The sequence below is a fragment of the Taeniopygia guttata genome, chromosome 4A (assembly GCF_048771995.1).
Source record: "Taeniopygia guttata chromosome 4A, bTaeGut7.mat, whole genome shotgun sequence".
Classification (NCBI taxonomy): Eukaryota; Metazoa; Chordata; class Aves; order Passeriformes; family Estrildidae; genus Taeniopygia; species Taeniopygia guttata.
The window spans coordinates 19,311,378-19,331,395 of NC_133029.1; the positions used below are offsets into that span (position 1 = coordinate 19,311,378).

Genomic DNA, 20,018 nt, shown 5'->3' on the forward strand with positions numbered 1-20,018 from the left:
CACTCAGTCCTAGCAGCTCTGTAAGGAGGCAAGTATTCCTTTGATATCAAGGCACACTGCCTGGGGAGAAAAGGTAAAGTAGTGTCATTTAGCAATGTGTTAGACTGTGCACAAAGACTGTCTGCTACCTTTCTTCTCAGCAAACAGAAACTAAGACAGACATGTCAAAGGAGTCTTAGAAAGGATCTGAGTCAAGTTAATGCCACAAAGTGCTTTGCAATCCATGAGAACAATGTGATGAGGGAGTTATAAAGGAATGTAACATTTTATTTTGTAAAGATATGGAAGAAATATTAAGAGTGCTTTAGTTACTGGTCACAGAAACCAGATGCATGGGAACTGGCTATGGGTTTATGCAGTGTCCAGAGCCAGGAACTGCCTGCAGAGAAGTTCCATGAGAGGTTTCCTGTCCAGTCCTCATGCGTGTGCCTCTTACTGGTGTCACAGACCTAAAATATCCCAGTGGTTTCTCAGAAATGATGGCCTAGCTTCACCAATTATTTCCTTTCCTTTTTTTCCTTGCATTTCTTTTCTCTCTGTGTTTCAGATTACGCTTGGCCTTTGCCTAAACAGTTGTGCCCTATATGGATTTCCCTAGATGTACTCTTTTCAACTGCATCTATTATGCATCTCTGTGCCATCTCTCTTGATCGGTACGTAGCAATTCGCAATCCCATTGAGCACAGCCGCTTCAATTCCCGCACCAAGGCCATTATGAAAATTGCTGCAGTTTGGACCATATCCATAGGTAAGCAACGTGGCTCTTGACTGTATCTGAATGAATAATAGTGTTACTCCAATTTTCATTTAGGATTTTTTTCTTAAGAGGCTACTCAAATTAATTTACCTGGCCTGCATGCCTGAGCAGAGTAACTGGAAATGGAAGCCTTTCCTTGCAGCTGGTCGGAGAGCAGAGTGAGCAGTCATTTTTCAGAGCACCACTCCTCTCCACTGCTGCTGTGTCCCTGTCCATGTGCCAATAACAGCAATAACACAGAGAAGTGGTGCTGTAAAACTGCTGAGTAAACAAAGCAGAAAACAGGATTAGCACAGCCTAGCAAGGAGAGCCCGGCCAGCTCAGAGCACATGGCTGCTCTACAGTGAAACTCTCTCAAGGCCTAGTAATGGTTTAAGTGGAGCAGCACAGGGTTGAGAGCAGGTTATCAGCAAGGTATTTACTGCTCCTGCTCAGGCTGTATAGCCTGGACTGCTCTCTGCCACAGCTGGATTTCTGCTGATACTGAGCTAGCAAGTTTGAAGTCTTAGTAAATGAGGAGCACATAATGAATAACAGAAGACACGTATGTATTACTTTGATAAAACACAATATATAAAGCAGCAGTAAAATAAGAACTAAGACACAAAATGATGGCAAGATGACTCTGTACTACTGAGAATTATGTGAAGAAAGATTTTGTTTTAGAACTCCTTAAATGTGCTTTAAAAAAGAGACATGTGCAGCAGGGGCAGAATTGCATGATGACTTCCATCTGCTGTATTGCCTTTTGTGCTTGATTAAAATGCAGTCTTACATAGATTTAACATTTAATTTCTATTTTATGAAGTGGTTTTTGCTTTCAGTGCTGTACTGCAAGGAAAAGCATGTTCCAGGTATTTGAATTTCTCTTGAGTTTTTGCCTGCTTTAGAAGTGGAATATCATTCTGGATGTCTGGGTGCTACAGAGATTGATTTTGAAGAAGCTTGCCTTGGGAAAAGGCTATGGGAAAAAAACCAAAAAATTATAAATTAGGGGAAATATACTTTCTCTCCTCATGAATATAATAAGAATATCTATTAGAAATAAATTTTCATGTGTCACAGGCCTGCTACATTTCCCCTAGGTAATCCACAGTGAAATTGGATTGGGTTTGATCAATTAATTTAAGATTTTAAAAAATTATTACTATTATTTTAAACTCTCTGTGCTCTCTATTTAACATGGGAAAGAAAGGTGCTGAATTCAGTACATAAGCAGTCACATGAGGACAAGTTCACATGGGCTTGATTTGCACAGGCAGCTCAGAATCAGTACAGAATTTGTGCTCCATGTTGCACTGGAATGCAGAGGGAGAACTGATAGACACTCCCCCAAGCTGACATGTATAAATCACATTGCAAAACCTGGGCAATAAAACTGTTCTACTTCCATTTTTTGAGCTAACTTGTAGATTTCTGCCTGTGTGGCCTTAGATGTTGCTGGTGTATGCTTAGAAATTTTGGCTAGTGCTGAAGGTGGCTGCCTGCCACTAGCGCCTTGAGGACCAAGTTGTGGTTTGGACTCTGGGTCCAAGGGATAAAGTAAGTATTTCATGCATGGTTCACTGATTCAGCAGACTGGTAAGAAAATCTGGTGCCTGACCAATCAGTAAAGACACAGGCCTGTCTCTTCCTGGAGCTGTTTGGTGAGGCTTGGACTCGTGATGATGGAAAACAGGCACACTGTGACTTCTGCTGCACCCCAAGGAAAAAGGTACCTGAGCCAGAACGGGTGAGGTGACTGTGCTGCTGTACAGTGCAAACACGTCACCTCTACCCAGCTTCCTCAGATGTTTAATCACTCTGCATTTACGATAAAATATCAAACATGTGAAATAATGAAATTTACAAGACATAGCTTGGAAAGGAAATTGAAAGGTGCTTTTCCATAAGGCGCATGGTTTGTCAGCCCTCCATAAGGCAATGGGTATTGCAGGTGTTCCCCAGCACCCCAAAGTCTTTACGAAGAAGCTGTGAGCAGTTGCTCTGTGAGATGTCTCTGGTGCACAAAGCTTTGGGGGTCTGTCTTAGGCAGCCCTTCCCTCCCCAGGCTGGAAGGGACACGGGGTGCAGCTGTACCTGGGTGACCTCCTGTGTTAGGATCACAGCTGGGAGCATGTGCAGTGCATCTGGGCTTTATATTCAGTTTGTTCTCTTTGGTGCAGCTACTGAGAGCCTTTGCTTGCATCCATTTTTTGGAAGATACAGGCAGAATCCATACTCCCTATGTAGTCTGTTCAGGGCACTGAAATGCTGTTGGATTTCCACCATCTCCAGTGCATATGATGGGGCTTACCTTTTATTCAGGCTTTCTGCAGTAGGTTGCATTAAATGGAGAAAGAAAACTACTCCTGGTATGTATCTAGCTCATTTTAGCATAACTATTTGTACTTAGTAACGAATTTAGAAATGTGGCAGACATGGGAATAAACCAAGCATGAAATGAAAGAAAACTCACTCAAAGTGCATTGTTGCTGGTTTTCTGGTTCTTAACTACCTTACCTATCACTTGGAAAGGCTTGGTGAAGTCCTGTGCTAATTTCAGGAGGATGAAATAGCTTAAATGAATTCATCCTCACTTTGGTGTTAAGTATAATGAAAGAATTTGTGCATTTCTGTTTGTGATTGAGCATCAAATTCAAAGCAGCACTTAAGTACAGGCTGGTCAGCTTGCATTTCCTAAATCCTGCTTCAGCTGAACAAACTTTTAAATGCATTCCATACAAAGAATCTTGAATTCTGTTTCTGAATCAGAATTCAAAATAAGAAGTTAAAGGCATGTAATTTATCTTAATTCAGTAGCTTTTGCATTCCATTTTTCTGAAATGTTAATGCTGACAGCAAAATTACAAAAGAGGTTCTTTGCTCATTGAGCTACAGTTTTGTCAAGGTGCACAAGCCCAAACTTATGCTTAGGTTTTAAAGTACATAACAACAGAGTCCACCTGTGTCTTGACAATTTCTTACTGAATAGGTCTTTTCCAAAATTCTCTTTGTTCTAGGTTAAACTACATCACAGACAGTTGTCCTGTGCTTTAGCAAACATAACTTGAGCAAGATTTTTGTCTTCAGTTACAGATAAAGTGGTTGCTTTGAAGGACTGGGCTTGTAAAAATTAGTTTTGTGGTAGATAGCACTGTGCCGAGACTGGAAATCAAAACACAGGCAACAGAAATAGCCTCACAATTGAAAATGAAAATCAACTTTAGGTGTAAGCCTGCTGGCAGAGTTTTGGTATTGTTTCATGATTTCAGACTTTGTGTAGTTTCAAAGTTTTCACCAGTAACTTGGGGACTTGACCATCTCACCAGACTCCCTCTGTCCTGCTTTGAGGAAGCTGCCCTTGGGTCACTTTGATAGTGACTGGAGGTCCCCATGCAGGGCTCAGCAGCAGTGGTAAGGAACCAGTCAAACCCTGGCTGCACACTGGGTCATACAAGAGAAAGTGTTAACTGGGTAATATTAAAATAAACAAAATACCCCTTTGAAAATCTGATGTGGAGATACACACACATTGCTTCTGATTCTGATATGAAAATAACTGAAACATTTTAATTCTGAAGTTCCTTGTGACACAAATATATGCCTGGAAGGGCTTTTCCCCTGCTTCCTGGGGTGTTCAAGGTTTGGTCATTTGCTAGAGAGTGCTGAAATTACACATGCTACCAATTTTCCAGCTCACAGTTTCACATCCTCAGAAGCAGTAAATTCAATTTAGTTCATAAGTCACCAAGGCTATCCTTTACATTTGGCTCTGTGTGTCAGTGCCATAGACAGATGCCACAAACTCTGTGTGTATGTGTGTGTGTGTGTGTGTGTTTGAAAACATTTTCATTCTTTCTCTGACTCACTAATGATATTGTCATTTTGATTTCGGGAAGGTATCTGAGGTTTGTGTATACTATAAACCATTCGGGTTTAAAAATGAAATTTAAATCCCCATTTAACTTTCTCTCTTGGTTTGGAAAGGCAGGTGTCTGCTAAGGAAGGCAGGAGCCTACCCTGAAATGATAAAATGTAGACCCCTTCCCTCAGAATTATAAATTTGAACTTAAGGGGGGCTCTCAGGCAAAAATGTGGAAGCAGGAATAACAGTTCTTTATTAGGGAAGAAAATAAATTTTAAAAAAAACCCAAACAATGTAATGAACCAAAACAACACTGACAGAGTCAGAATACAACCTGACACTCTGTTGGTCAGGGTGTTGGCCGCAGTCCAATTGGGAATTGTGGCTGCAGAGCTCCTGGAGTGTCAGGTGTGGTTCTGTTGGAGCAGTGATCCTGTAGGAAAGGTGTAGGCTTCCTGCAGTGGAAGAGGCAGCTGTTCTTCTGGGAAATCCAGTGCAGAAAAAGCTGTGCTGGTGTTTTAGAAACTTGAGATTGTATCCAGGTAGTAATGCTTGGCTCCTCCCTCTGGGCGGAGCATCTCACAGTGGGATGTTCTAGTTCTTATCAGTCATGCAGTGACATTCAGTGGCCCATTATCAGCAGATGTCTCCCCTGAGTGAGTATTGGTTGTGGACGAGATAAGGAAAGCCTACTTAACAGAAGACAACTGCTATACAGATGGCAAATGGACACATCTTGCTGCTCAATCTGGGACACTTTCATAGTGCTTCATTGTTTTATTGAGGAGATCTATTTATAGAAATATGAAAGAGTATGAAAAAGTATGAAAAGTATAAATGTGTGCTGTGAGAATCAGTAAATACTCATCTCAGACTATGTGAACTTATATCTAACAGCTTTTTGTTTCTGCCATGGTATTTGTCTCTCTCAGGGGCTGAGCAGCCTCATGCTTGCAAGCTGTTCTAATGGTGTCCTTCAAGAGCCTTCAGGTACCAGCTAAGCCTTCCCCTCTTACACTGGAGACAATCCTCAGCCTGGGGAACATGCCTGGAGTGGCACCAGTGATCCAAAAGGAATTGTGGTCGCCTAGGGCAGGGGAATGTGCTGAGGGCAGGCTGTGCATGGAGAAAAAGAGGGCCTGGAACAGCTCTCACAGCCTCCCTGAGGTCACAGTTCCAGCACATGTAGGGTTCTGGCTTGCATTTCTGCCCATCAGTGTGTCTCTGGGGTCAGGGACTTGCTCAGCAAGGTATTTCCCTGGCTCATGTGCTGGTGGCATGTGTTTGCTCCTGGCACCCTTAGCTCTGTGCTGGGCTCTAGCTGTTCCTGGGAGATCATGCTTTGGGATAAGATAAAAAAATTCCAGGAATTTCTTTGCAGGCTTCAAGTTGGCACAAACCTCTGGACGTATTTCATGGAAAAAAGGGCAAAACCACTGCTAATGAAGAAGACAGCACATGGAAGGTCAAAATATGTTCATTTGGGATTTTGTTCAAACCTTTCCCACTAAGCAGGTAGGCTCTGTGGCTCATCACTTGGACACAAGGAAGCAGTGATGAAACCACTCTTACTGACAAAGCAAAACTTATACAGGCACCCTCCATTTCCTAGAAAAACATACACATTCCTGACTATGAGCACTGCCTTAACAGAAGGACAACAACCACATATATTGCTGAGAAAAATGATTGCATACTAGTAAAGGGAGCTTAATACCCCTCCAGATTTGGGAGATTTAAATTATACTGTATTAATGTATTTTCAAATTTTTTTTGCCTTTTTATATTTGACACTGAATGTCTGACAAAGTATGTTTGACTAAAATTCTTCCTTTGTGAGCATGGGGTTGTAGTTGATTGGCGTGTAGGCAGAGGTGCTGTGGTGGTGCTTATCTGATAACTTTTGTTTCCCTCACCAGAGTGCAGAGGTGGCATTAGCATTGCAAGCTGGACTGCAAGTTGCCTCTTGTGGAGCAGAAGAGCTGGCTTCTGCTCATTAAACTTTTTCAGGCTTGCCTTCTGGTCGTGGCTGAGACAGAAATATTTGCTTTATGATCTAGAGCAAAACACTAAGGTGTCATCTGCCTGTTTCCCACTTGTTTGAGTAGTCTAACAAAGTTATTTTATCTAAAGACTTTTTTTTGATTGAGTGTTTGTTCCATGATTCCAAAGAGGGTCATTGATCTCCCCAGCAAAGTACCAAGAGTTATCAAGGTGAGGAAGAACATATTGGCTGATAACAAGCTGAATTCATAACAAGGAAACTTCCTTGAGATTCCAGGTGATTTCAGGGTGCTTGGATTGATTTGATCTTGTCACTAGATGTCAGTGAAAGGTTTTGCCTGGGAGAGCAGCAGATGGTGACAGTATGTGAAAAATTTTGACAGAAATTAGACTGACCATCCCACCAGATCTGTTCCCATGAGCAAGGGGGATGCTGGTGTTTGTGTCTGAGGTTTTGCTCTTGAGCATCAGTCCAGCCATCACTGTTGGATTGTCTGGGGCAGCCAGCCCTGGCAGCAGCTCTGGTATGAGCAGGATCCCAATCACCCTCCTTCAAATACACAGTTGGAAACACTGTGCAAACCAACAGAAGTAATTTAGTGGGGAAAATAATTTATTTCTTCTGTCTTATACTGTTGTTTGCTGGTTTTCCATCTGGGCTCAGGTTGCTCAGTTCTTTCCCAATGTTTGAGTAAAGGTCATTAGCTTGTCCAGGCACAATCACTAATGGCTTTCATTTGTTTGCAGTTGTGCTTGCTGCAGGCAGGGAGATCCTTCAAAGTTCATCCCCCTTTTATCTTTGGCTTTCAACCAATACAAGGCTGGCACAACCATTTTATTAGAATGGTCAGATAAAACTAGACCTTATCCAACACTGAATATTGCATTGTTGCAATATTACTACATGAAAGGCACTGCAGTTAGTCTGCTGAAATATGGGTACAATATGGAATTTTAGTGATTTTGAACACTTCAGAAGCCCACATTCTTCAGTTTTCCTCTGAAGAGCTTTGGTTTCTGAACCCAGTGCATTTTCTTGCACACTGCAAGTCAGGAGGCTGCTGCCTGGTCAGGTTTGCTTCTCAATGTTTGAATTAGAGAAATGTGCAGGAACTTTGTAAGACAGTTAAGAAACCAAACAGATCTGTTTTAGTTTAAATATGAGGTTTATTTTCACTTATGTTTGTTTAAATATGAGGTTAAAGCAATGGATTTGAACATGTAGTGTTAGCAGTGTACTTGTGTTTCCAGTGGTGTATTTGTGGCAGCCACAGACTTGTTTGGCACACAGCTTTCTCTTTGCTTTCTCCTTTTCAATTGTCTGTAAATGTCTGGAGTAGCAGTGAGGTACAAAGCCACCTGCAGCAGCAGAGCTGCTCTTCCCATGGACAAGACAGACTTTGAATTCAGCGCTGACACCAGGAGAGGTCGTCCCTGGTCTTCCCAAGCTCATGTAGCTGCTGCAAAATGCGACCACTTTTGTATTCAGCCCTGAGAATTCCACACATGGAAAGACAGAGTAAACCCATATGCCTCTGTTTTCTTTAGTTAGGTTGTTGTCCTTGGAGCAAATGTGTTCTCCTAGAAGATTGGAAATCACTCCCTTTTTTAGTGGAAATAACCATTAAAGACACAGCTATTCAGTAATCTCTGTAATCTCTGTCAGGCTCCTGGGCTTTCACTGATGAAAACACAGTATTAAACACAAAAAAAATTATTGTTTTTAATTTAAGTCAGAGTACCTGTGAATATAAATTTGTACTTTTTAGCCAACTTTTTCTCTGGTAAATATTTTATAAATCTGTATTTGTAGTCATTTGGGTTTTGTTTTATTAATTTAAAATCTGTGAAGAGCATCTGTTACTCTGTGCCCACAGTATCATCTCAGCCCCATTTGGTGAACATTTCTAGTGGCTTAAAAGCATCTTTAAAGCTGACAGGCAGCAGTTAGGACATCACTTGTAAGTGGATATGTAATCCAGAGGATCCCTCTCTCTGTGGCTTCCTGCTGCTCTGTCAAACAGAAGTTAAAGGAGGAAAAAAATCACATTCACCTTCTCTGTTGTGGTGAGACATTCTGCTCAAGCTGATGCCTGGCAGAAGGGTGCCCAGAGCTCCCAGTGTTGAACCAGTAGGGACCTGGTTCATGGCTTACTGGCTGGTAGTGCTGGTTATCTCTTCTTGGTGGGGCAAATCCAGCTGTCCCAGGTACTGCTCAGACTTCAAACAACAGGACCAAATTTGCTCTGAAGAGCACTGTGATATGCAGCACTTTAACCTGCAAATTTTTGGAGCAGCACTGCCTCTTTTGGGGAATTTGCTGCCACTGTAGTTAGAAAGGGTTATTTGGCACAACTGGAAAATGCATCTGAGGCTGGAGACTTCAGCTCACTACGTCAGCCTGATTGCTGGTGAAGAGTGTGTCAGGGAAAAACTCAGGAAATGGTCTGCACTGGGGCTCAGAGAGCTGCACTGATGAAAGGTTGTGGACAGCAGTCAGCTTCAGAGCCTCTTGCCTGATTTGACACTCACCCTCCTTGCACTGCAGTGGGGAGTTTGGTATTCTCTGAACACCTCAGTTCTTAAATTATGGACAGTTAAAACTGCATTGTTAGTGCTGTGTACTTGTCCAAACAGCAGAACACAAGTCAGGCAGGCATCTATGTTCATCCATGTCCAGAAGCCCTGGGAATGCTCAGGGGTGATCAAGGCATTCCTGTTGAAACAAGGGCCAGGCTGTGAGCTGTGTCTGCAATCAAATATTAGTGCATTTGGGATTGTGGCAGCAGTAATTTTGCAGTAATCCCCCATGAAGGAAGCCCCTCTGAGGTGTCTGAGACCTTTCACATTTCTCACTGTCAGTCGCTGTTGCCCAAGGTATGAACAGAATTAGTTCCCATTCAGACTCAATTGTGCAGTGGATTGGTCATAAGTCATATATTAAAGAACAAGTTTCAAAGAGTAGATGTGAGTGAAAAAAGGTATTTGACATAAGGGTAGTGCTGCCCCCTGAGCAGTGCTGAGTCCAGCTGACAGCTGAATCAAAGCATATTGCCAGCTTATCTGAGGGCATCTTTCTTTCCACTGCTGTTAATGATAGGATTTTCCCAGACTGGAAGAAAGTGCAAATAAAGACTCAGTGCTCTCTTTCTTCTGTGCATTCTCAGTTTGAAATCTCACTTTCTTATGCAAGAGGTGAGAGACACTTTTCCATTTTTCCACTTTTCCAGCAGCTACCCCCTCATTCCCTGTCATTAACGCTGAGCTATCTCATGCTCATGCAGAGTTTTAGGCTGCAATCAGTGCTCTTGATTTGTTTATCCATCATATCCCAGAACTAGGTTATTCTTCCTAAATGCACCTTATGTGTGTCACATAAATGTCAGTTTATGTGTGAAGATATCCCAAAACCTCATCTCATTTCCCTTGGCTAAAGCAATAACACCAACTTAAATGATGACTACTTCATGAAAGTTCATGAATGAACTTTCATTCATTTTGGAGTTTAATTTCAAAGGGTAGGTGTTATAGAGGGCACTAAAGCATAAAATTATACATGCAAATATAATCCCAGTGTAATGCCATTGACCTAATTCAGATTTCTTCTTCATGTAGAGAGTGCTCAGTCTGACTTCCACCATTTCCCAAATGTCTGTGGTTGATGGAGCCAAGGCATTAGGATGATTGTAGGGAGCACTGTTCTCCAGGACGGTTTTGATGAACGGAGACAAGAGATCTCTGAAGGTTGCTCTTAGAATATAGGGTTTGTTAGGGATGGTGAAAGGTCTTGCTTGGAGCTGCCAGACACAGCATGTGGCAAGTCCTGAGGTGATGGGGGAGGGGAGAGAGGATGTTCTAGGAGAGGGTGGAAGATCTAAGAGGGGGGAGTTCCAAGAGAGGGGAAGTTCCAAGAGAGGGGAAGTTCCAAGAGAGGGGAGGATCTAAGAGGGTGTCTGGCCCCTCGGAGACCCCTTATCAGGGGGCTTCGAGGTGGGCTGAAACAAGACTTGGGCCAATGGGGTCACAGACACTTGATGTTTCAGGGAAGGGTTACAGGTGTGGGATGAACCATACATTTTGGGGGTTGAGAGGGAACAGTCCATTTGACTTTTGGACCTATCTGTAGGTAAGGGTATTATCCAGCCAGTAGGGGGGATTGTTTTCATCCTGGATGTACTATTGTAAATCTTTTGCCAGGCAATTATATTTATCCATCCTTCCCAACAGATGATGTCTTTAATGATGGATTTAAGAGGTGAAGGTTATTGCAGTGGCAGGGAATTGGCACAAACAAGATAACATATCAGAAAGGAGGCAGCTGCCCTGCCAAAGGTGAACTGATAAGCATTGTCATGTAGTGGGAAAGAAGAGCAAATCCTGGAACTAGTACTTGAGCTAAGAAATGCATGCTACAGTCACAGAATGCATTTCTAGTCCTTAATTTTTCAGAAGAAATTCCATCACTTGATTACTGCCAAATGGTAATTTTCTGGTAATGACAAATTGCAGATGAATTCCCCAGAATCCTGAAAAAAACTTAGCTAAAGTGGTAAAAATGCCCTCGTTAATTGCTTTAGCATGTATTTCTTCATGTTAAGAAATTCAGAGTCCCACAGGATTAGCTTTATGACTTCTGATGTTCACAGCAACTCCAAAAAAGCAATCCAGGCACAACAGTGGCCTCAGTGTTGGTTATTTCTAGGGTGGAGGAGCTCGAGGTGGGCATGGTCAGCCACAGACACACAGACCACTGAGGAGTGGTGCTCCATGACTGCCAGGTATCCAGAGGGGAGCACAGAATCCATTCTGTTGCTTTCTAGCTGCTCGGATGTGTAGGTTTTTGGTGTGGGTTTGTTTTTTTTTTTTTTTTTGGGGGGGGGGGGTTTGTTTGTTTGTTTGTTTGTTGTTTTTTTTTCTTTAAAAGGGCAAAAAGGAACTTAAAGAGAAATAAATAATCAAAGGCATAGAATGAATTTGGCATGAGTAGAGAGAGTAAATAGAATGGCATTCTTCAGCTCCAAAAGAGATGTCAGACAGGAAAGATGATACCAGATCTATAAAATCATTAAGAAGGTGGAAAAGGTGACCAGATAGTGATTATTCACTGCTTCTCACAGTAGACATATGGAGGGGAGGCAAAGGAAATTATCAGGCAGCAAATTTAAATGAGCAAGAAACACTTTGTTCAGATGAAAGAGAGGTTGAGGAACTGAATGCCACTGGGTATTGTAGAGTTATAAATGAGATCAAGGATTTGTAAGATTTATCATTAAGATAAATCTCTCAAAGGTTATTTTTAAAATGGGATTTGGATGCAAATTCTTGCTTTGGAGCTTTCTGTGGTATAATGCTTATAACTGCCCCATTTTGTACCGATTTTGTACCATGGCCCTAAACTTCTGGTACTTGCCAAAGACACAAGACAGGACTAGATGAACCCATAATGCTTTAACTACATCTGGCCCATCACATGTTTTCCTGTGCACACAGGTTGTGACATTCAAAAATGTGTTTTTGCTTCTGGAAGGTTTTGGGTCTGTCCTGATGTGAGATTGAGCTTCACAGATCAAGGGATGAATTTTGGATCTCAGTACATGTGAAAAATATTTGAGTGATGTCTTGCAGAGACCACTTTCTGTTTGCACTGAGATTGTCTGCAACAGCCCTGAGATCCAGAATTTTGCTTCCATGTGTCTATGATGCCATGGAAAAAATGGCTATTTTCTGTCAGGATTATTTTAATTACTGTAAGAATCTTGCTTTTGAATCTTCATAGCTGTAGTGCTTTCATATTTCAAAAATTTTTTTCTTTAAATTTGCTCTTTTCTACCCTTTCAACCCCCCACATCCCCACTGCAAACTAGCAGGTATGAAGAGGTCAGCTGGAACACAGCAGTGGTGTGTTCCAGCTTTCCTACACCCACGAATTCCAGTTAATGCTAGAAAAGTAGGAGTTAGGCTGCATTCATTGAGTCAGCTGTGGAACACAGCAAAGCTGCTGCTGTTGCTGGAGAAGGGTGTTCTACCCTGGAGCTGTGTTCCCAGGAGTGTTGATGAATGTTTTCCCTTTCACTTGGAAGCAGTAACTTCTCTTTCAAGCAGCTTTAGGCAGTGGGCTGAATGCATGCAGGACCTGAATTGTCTCTGCTGCCTCTTTGGAGCCCTGTATCCAAAGGTAACAGTCTCCTTTTTGGTTTCATTTTCCTAGGGATATCTATGCCTATTCCGGTTATTGGTTTGCAGGATGATTCCCGGGTGTTTGTAAATGGGACCTGCGTCCTTAACGATGAGAACTTCGTCCTCATTGGATCCTTCATGGCTTTCTTCATCCCTCTCATCATCATGGTGATCACATATTGCCTGACTGTTCAGGTGCTGCAGAGACAGGCCACGGTGTTCATGTGTGGAGAGGTGCCCAAGCAGAGGAGGAGCAGCGTGAACTGCCTCAAGAAGGAAAACAACACAGAGAACATTTCAATGCTTCACAATCATGAGGGGGCCTCCCACTTGAACTCCCCTGTAAATAAGGAGGCAGTGCTTTTCCGGAAAGGAACGATGCAATCCATCAACAATGAGCGAAGAGCCTCCAAGGTCCTGGGCATTGTCTTCTTTTTGTTCCTCATCATGTGGTGTCCGTTTTTCATCACTAATGTCATGTCTGTCCTTTGCAAGGAAGCCTGCGATAAAGACCTGTTGAGTGAGCTCCTTGACGTGTTTGTTTGGGTTGGGTACGTGTGCTCAGGGGTCAATCCCCTGGTGTACACCCTCTTCAACAAAACCTACCGCAGGGCTTTCTCCAATTACATCCGCTGCCAATATAGACCTGGTAAAAAATCAGCATTGCGGCAGAATCAGTGTCTGAACGTGGCTTCAACAGCTTTGTATGGCAAAGACCTGACTTTAACTAGTTATCGAAATGGCAATGAATTCAATAGTATGGAACTAGATGAAGCTGAGGAGGGCCTTGAGATGCAACCAGGGACTTCAGAGCTCTCCATAAACAGCTGTAATGTTGTAAGTGAACGAGTGAGCTGTGTGTAAAAGAGACTCTCACAGACCTTTGCTACAGTGTATCTGTAGCCAAAATATATTGTGTAAAAATGTAAGTGTCAGTCAAAGGACAATGTAAATATTGCATTCTGAAAAAGCTTTTGGGTTTTTTTAAAGAGAAAAAAGAATTGTCTTTCCAGTCCAGTACTTAAAATAATATATATTAATATACTGCAGTGAAGTTTAAGGTTCTATATTTACTGTTAATACTAGATCAGAACTATTAGTTACTTTGCATATGTCATGGACAAAATGTTTGAATTCTTCTTCCAGTGCATGAACAAAAATGCTGAATATTTATCTCAGGTGGAATTTGCTGGAGTCCAGAATGGCACGTTAATAGTTATATATCAAATACATGCTATTAGACTTGGTCAGTATAACTTTCTTTTTCAAGTTGACAGTAAATATATACTTTAAATCCTCACCCCTATTTGTGCCGTGTAAAGACTTTACAGAAACCTGGCAGAGAGACATCACAACAGCGTAGTGGCCGTGCAGGCACTGGCCAGACATGTCCTGTTATGTGTAATGGCTTCTGCCATACTGTGTCAGTCTTGCACTTCAAGGGACCTTTGTCAGATTCTGGCTCCCTCTCCAATCCTGCTGGTTTTTTTCCATTCCTCAGGAGGCTTTGGCTCCCCTAAGAAAGGGCAGGGAATGTGGTTTTGCAGTCCTGCCTGGGATCAATCTCAGACTTGGAGGAGAATTGTGAGAAGCAGAGCAACCCCCAGTTATCTACTTCAAACACTGAGTAAATGGAAGGCCTAGGACTCATTAAAAGCCCTCCTCTGGTCTTGCAGACAACCATCAGCTCTGGGATAGAGCAGGCTGTGCTCAGCGTGGCCAGCACTGCCTTCACAGTTTGCTGGAGGACCAGGGGCTTTGGCTTATCTGGTCTGGCTTTGGAAGAGCCAAATCTCTGCTCTTCTCACTCCTCACATCTAGTTATTCTTTAGCTGGGTTAGCATTTGCTTTTATTTTCCAGCACAATACTGGTGACAAAACACTTGTTTTGGGCACAGAGTAGAAGGTTCTCTGTGTGTGGTGCTGGCCAGGATCAAGCTGTGAGGAGCAGGATGTGCCTGCCTGGGGAATGCTGGAGAGAGGCATAAGAGAGGGTCCCTGCTCCTGTCTCAGCAGGGGGTGGGCAGAGATGAACAGAGCATGTGATGGGAATCATTTGCTAGTGACACGGTTCTAAGGCAAATTATGACTATGGACAGCAGGGAAGCAGACCTGGTGCTAGTCTGCATAGAGTATGAATCTGGAGTAACTTTAAATTTTGATTTATTCCATTTTACTCCCAAAGTAACATATTAACATATCATATTAACACCACTTGCATCTTTAATGAAAGCATCCACATTGGGATTGAATGTATTTTAAGTAATCTGCTTTTAATACACACCATGTATAATATGAATCAATTTTCCTCTGCATTCCTGTGTACACAAACCCTCCAAGGCACTCTGTCTTTCTGGCACTGTGCCTCTGGGGTGATGCCTCTCATGCAGATTTCCTAATGTGGAGTATTGTTGAATGCCAGATATCACCCATAAGGTTTTTTTTTAATCTTCATTAACTGCTACACAGATGCTACAGTGCCCATCTAACATAGATGCATTTAGCATCACTGACAGCCTCTGGCTAAGATAATTGTCAGAACAGAGAAGCTTACACTAGGCATGGATAAATCACATTTTATTTACATGAATTGCTTGTCCACTCAGCTTGCTGTGTTCATTCCATTAAAACTAATTTGTAGAAGAAATAGAAAATTCTGCCAGTGCTTGAGGTGGTGTTGTGCTATTGCATGGCTGTGTGCAGCTACAACCTTGCTGAGGCCACTACTAAAACACAACATCTGGGTTGTATCTGCTGCTGGGTTGATCCCAGAATGATGCACTGAAGTTGATCATCTTTTCTCCCTCATCCCCTCCTGGGATAAATCCATAGTACTTCCTGAAGGCAGAAGAGGTATCCCAGTGGCAGAAGGCAGCAGACCTGCTCCATGTGCCAGCCTGCAGATACCACCATGGGCTTGAATGCTTGGGAATCCACTTGCCTCTCCCAAAAGGTCAGGTAGTCAGCAGGAAAATCACTGGCCAGAGACACAGTTGCACCTTCAGCAACTGCCCTTTACCCCGAGTCAGATTTTATTTTCTCAAAAAGTACAGAAAAAATCAGAAAAATCACAGTGCATTTTAATTTTTTCCCCCTCTCTTCCAAATGTGAATATGTGTGTATATATATAGACATATAGATATATATAAGTACAGACACATATAAGTATAGACACATATATATATAAATACAAACTCACACATTTGTGTGAGTTTGTGCTTATATATATATACACACACACACACATATATATATCTTTAAGAACCAACCACAGACTTTGAAAGCATTTAGCAATAAGCTGAATTACAGTAGCTTCTAGCACATGTGTAAGTTGTGTGAATAGCTCATTTTCCACCTGGAGCTCAGTGTAAGTGTTCACACAGGCATTGTCTTCACATGGGAGCCCTTATGTCTCACCCTTGCCTGTTCTGTTGTATGGGCAAAAAGGGAACCTGCTATATTTCAATGTAAATAATGAGAATTGAACAGAGAATTTTCAGAGTTTTTATAAGTGTTTTTAAAAAAAATCAGCACCAGAACTGTAAATATGCCAACCTCAGCTGGACCCGTTCTGATGTCCATCTCTTGTCTGGATGAAGAGCCAAGGGGATTGACTGCCTTACAGCACCTGCATTATTCCCAGCCAGCAGAGGAGAGGATTTCTCTGAATGGTTAAATACTGTCACATACCCAACTTTCTTTGGGTCATTCACATCAGGGTTTTGTGATGCTGCTATTAATTTATTAAAGAAAGTTTGTTGGTTTAATCATTCTTCTTTTTTTTTTTTCATGATCTATCAGAAAATAAATAAGTGAATATGCCGTCTCTTTCTTTCATCTGTCCCTATTTAAAACATATCCTGACCAAAAAACCAAGCCAACTACAAAAAATGAGGATAAGGACCTATACTTGAAGTATAGCCCACAGCTGCTTAATCGCAGGAATTAGTGTCAGCAGATGTCCCAACACTCCTAGACCCAAAACTTGTTAGATATGAAAGCAGACTATTCTCCCTCTTCAAATTTCTCCCTTCAGGAACAACGATAAAAATTTACAATTTTTTAAACTATGTGACTTTGAAGAACTGATTTAATTTTCTGAAACTCAGCCAAAGTCAGGTTGTTCCCACAGCCCCTTTGCTTCTCCTGAGATGTAACCATTAACTGTGGTGGTGCCTCCAGAAGCCCTGCCTGGGGCTGTCTTGTGGAAACACCTGCTGGAAGCTTTGTGTGAGTCCTCAAATCCCAACTCAGGTATGGTTTTGTCTTACAAATAGTGTCTGTGGTAGTGTTTTGCTTAGGTTTGGACTTAAGAAGTGAAGATAGTTCCTTGGAAATGGTTGGAGACTGAGATGGGCTGGCTGCTTTGTTTCCCAAACCAGATGGAGCTGTGCAGGCAGGCTGCCCATAGGACAGCACACATGCAGAAGCTCTGCCCCAGCAAACAGACCACCCTTTTTGACTGGTACTGGGCAGTCTGCTCTGGGGGAGCCCAGGTCAGAACTGGCATCTCCCTGAGCTGTAGGGGCTTGCAGTCTTCCCTGCCTAAGGTCAGAAGCAAGGCTGGCTGTGGTGTTCAGGCACAAACCCCTGTGACAGGGCAGCCTGGTTTCTAGACCTGAGCTGCTCATCTGCATCTGTTCCATGCTGCCCCACACAGCCAGGTCTGGGGCACAGCATCCATGGGATCAGCCATAGTGCCTTTAGGGACCCGTGCATGCCTCACAGACTGTGCTTTGAGGAGAAGGCCAGCTCCTCCCATCCTGTGATTGCTGAAAATAAGAGCAGCTACCCAGAGGCTGTGGCACTTGGGAAGTGACATAGTTCAGAGCCAATGCTGAGGAGTCCTAAGGCATGCCACCTCAGCACAGCTCTTTATTGTCTGAATAACAGTGAGTCTTCAATAGTTCATCTGAGTGATAATTCAGAGATGAACATGTTAGGCAATGTGTGAGTAAGCACTGTGAACAGTGTGGTTCTTGCTGTTTTCTCTGCAGAGACACTCATGACACTTTCTTCTGGTGAGCCCCGTGAAGAGTTTCATCACTGGTGCGGAGGGTGCCTGGTGCTCTTCCCAGTCAGCATCCAAGGTGCTGGATCCATGAGAGCCCTGGAAAGACACAAATTCCAAAGAAGAAACATCTTCCAAGGAAGAAACGCAAACCACAATCAGCCCTTCAGAAATACCATTTAACTTTGAGCTACTGAAGGGTGTGTGATACTGTGGCAGACAAATTGTGAATTCCAAAAGCAGAGCCTGTCATGTGATAAAGGAGCAGATGTCTCTTGGATGCCTTTCCCCCCAGTCTCACAGTATCATTAGGATAGCTACATGCCAACAGCTGCACTTGGCTTTGTCTCCATTTCAGGGGCGGAAAAGGCATCAGAGGCTTTTTCTTAGTAAAAGGCACACAAAAGAGCACCAAGTCTTGTGCAGGTGAAGCAGAACGACAGAAAGACAGATGTGTGTACACATCTGTTCACATGATCACACACATCCTAGAGACCCCAGAGAGCCACAGTTGTCATTATACTTTATTCTTCCCTTGAAAATATGGGAGTATATGAAAAGTTGTGGAGAAAACCTGTGATGGGGAGATCAAATATACCTGCTGGTGTGATTGTCAGGTGGGGGCTCTTCCAGTGATAATGTAGCTTGTGGGGGTGCATGTATCCAAAAAAAAAAGGCTTTTTTTGTTTTCATTTTTAACTTTGAAATTGTTATTATATGTTTTGTCTCTCCCTTGTTTTTCTGTAAGTCTCAGGTCTTCTGCTTGTTTGCTTTTACACACACTGAAACCTGTGCTCTGAAGCTGTCAGAAAACTTCCATGTCATGTGCCGTTCCTTCTCAGCTGTGCAGGGATGCTGCAACCCCATCCCAACATGGAGATGGAGAGACTTCAGGTGAGGGATTTTAGATCTGTACATGACAGATAATCAATGCAATGAGGAACACTTGCTAATTAAAGGATCTCACCAGAACATCTTTAATGAACAGTCAAGTGCATGAACTACTCGCTGAAAAAAATTTGCGTAAGACTGTTCTAAATGCTAGGTTTTGCTGACAGCAGGAGGGTGTGTGGGTACATGTGGAGGGAGTGTGGCAGCAGCAGGGTTTCTGCTCTGGGCAGATCTCTCACATGGTCCCTCCAGGAGGATTCTTGTCTCAGGACCAGCACAGCATGTCCTGGCACACTGCCCCCTGGTATTCACTCCACCCTTTCCAACCACACAAAAGGTTGCACGACCACATCCTCCTGGGCCACATCTTCCAGGGTCTGTGGAGGGCCCTGGCAAGTGAGTAAGTATCTAGTGGTGACAAAGGCCAAATAATTCTGGTGGCTCACGGGTGGTGACAACAAGATAATTATACAGACTACTCACAGCAGGCAATGGGTGACAAATTGTTGTGGAAAATCAACACTCTGGAGCAATCCTTCTTCCATATTTCGTCTCTCAATAATGTTATCTTATGTTCTGCTTCCCCAAAAACCAAAGATCTTGTAGCAGATAAATGCAATTTCCCCAACAGTTTCCTGGGACAATGGTAGCTGCTTTGTGATTCTAGTTGGTACCTGTAACGAACAGAGCTTATGCCTTTATTAATGTTCAGCTCTTTATTAAAAAGATCAGCTGGGCAGAGAGCTCGACAAGGAGCTCGCCCCCGCTGTTGTAGCTTTCCCAGTAGCTGAAGGGTGAGAAGGCTGCAGAGTCTGTCCCTGAAGTCTCTGTGGCACACTGGTAGCTGCAGGCGAAGAGGTGTGCAGTCTGTATCTGAAGTCCCGATCAGCAGACCATCCTCTCTCCTTTCCTCCTGTTGCTCACTGGTAGCCGAAGGGTGGGGGGACCAGCCAGGGTCTGTTGCTGAAGTCCAGCAGCAGCTGTCCCCTCTCCTTCCCTCCTGGTAACACCAGGAAGAGTTGCTCCTTTGCTCCTGCTTCCCACAGCCCAGTCCAGTCTGGTCCTCTGCAGGCTATGGTGACAGGTCAGACATAGACCAGGGATGTGGTTCCCTTTTCCCCAACCAGCACACCCCTCCAGCCCCCTCCTCTGTGCCCAGCCCTGCATTTAGGGCTGTTTTCATCCCCAAAACCCCCTCCCATGATTCCATTGGTCCTTCTATTTGCATCCCAGTTCTAGAATGGCAGTGTGTGGGGGGGGTGTAGGTGATTCCCAGGAGCAATTAGCTAATTAACATTTCAATGTCAGTACTTAGCTCAAGTTCAAGTGTC

At 43.1% G+C, this 20,018-nt stretch overlaps 1 protein-coding gene across 14 annotated transcripts in view; it reads left to right on the forward strand.

Moving 5' to 3' along the window:
• Positions 1–16,611, forward strand: part of HTR2C (5-hydroxytryptamine receptor 2C) — a 257,321-nt gene extending 240,710 nt beyond the window's left edge. For 13 of the 14 annotated variants that reach the window (XM_072929318.1, XM_072929322.1, XM_072929317.1 and 10 more), the window contains 2 exons: positions 548–748; positions 12,817–16,611. In XM_072929318.1, coding sequence (XP_072785419.1) covers positions 548–748; positions 12,817–13,649 — 1,034 coding nt within the window. In that variant the 3' untranslated portion in view covers positions 13,650–16,611. The remainder of the gene's footprint in view (positions 1–547; positions 749–12,816) is intronic. The other variant, XM_072929321.1, reaches the window with a different exon arrangement.
• The last annotated feature ends 3,407 nt before the right edge of the window (positions 16,612–20,018 follow it).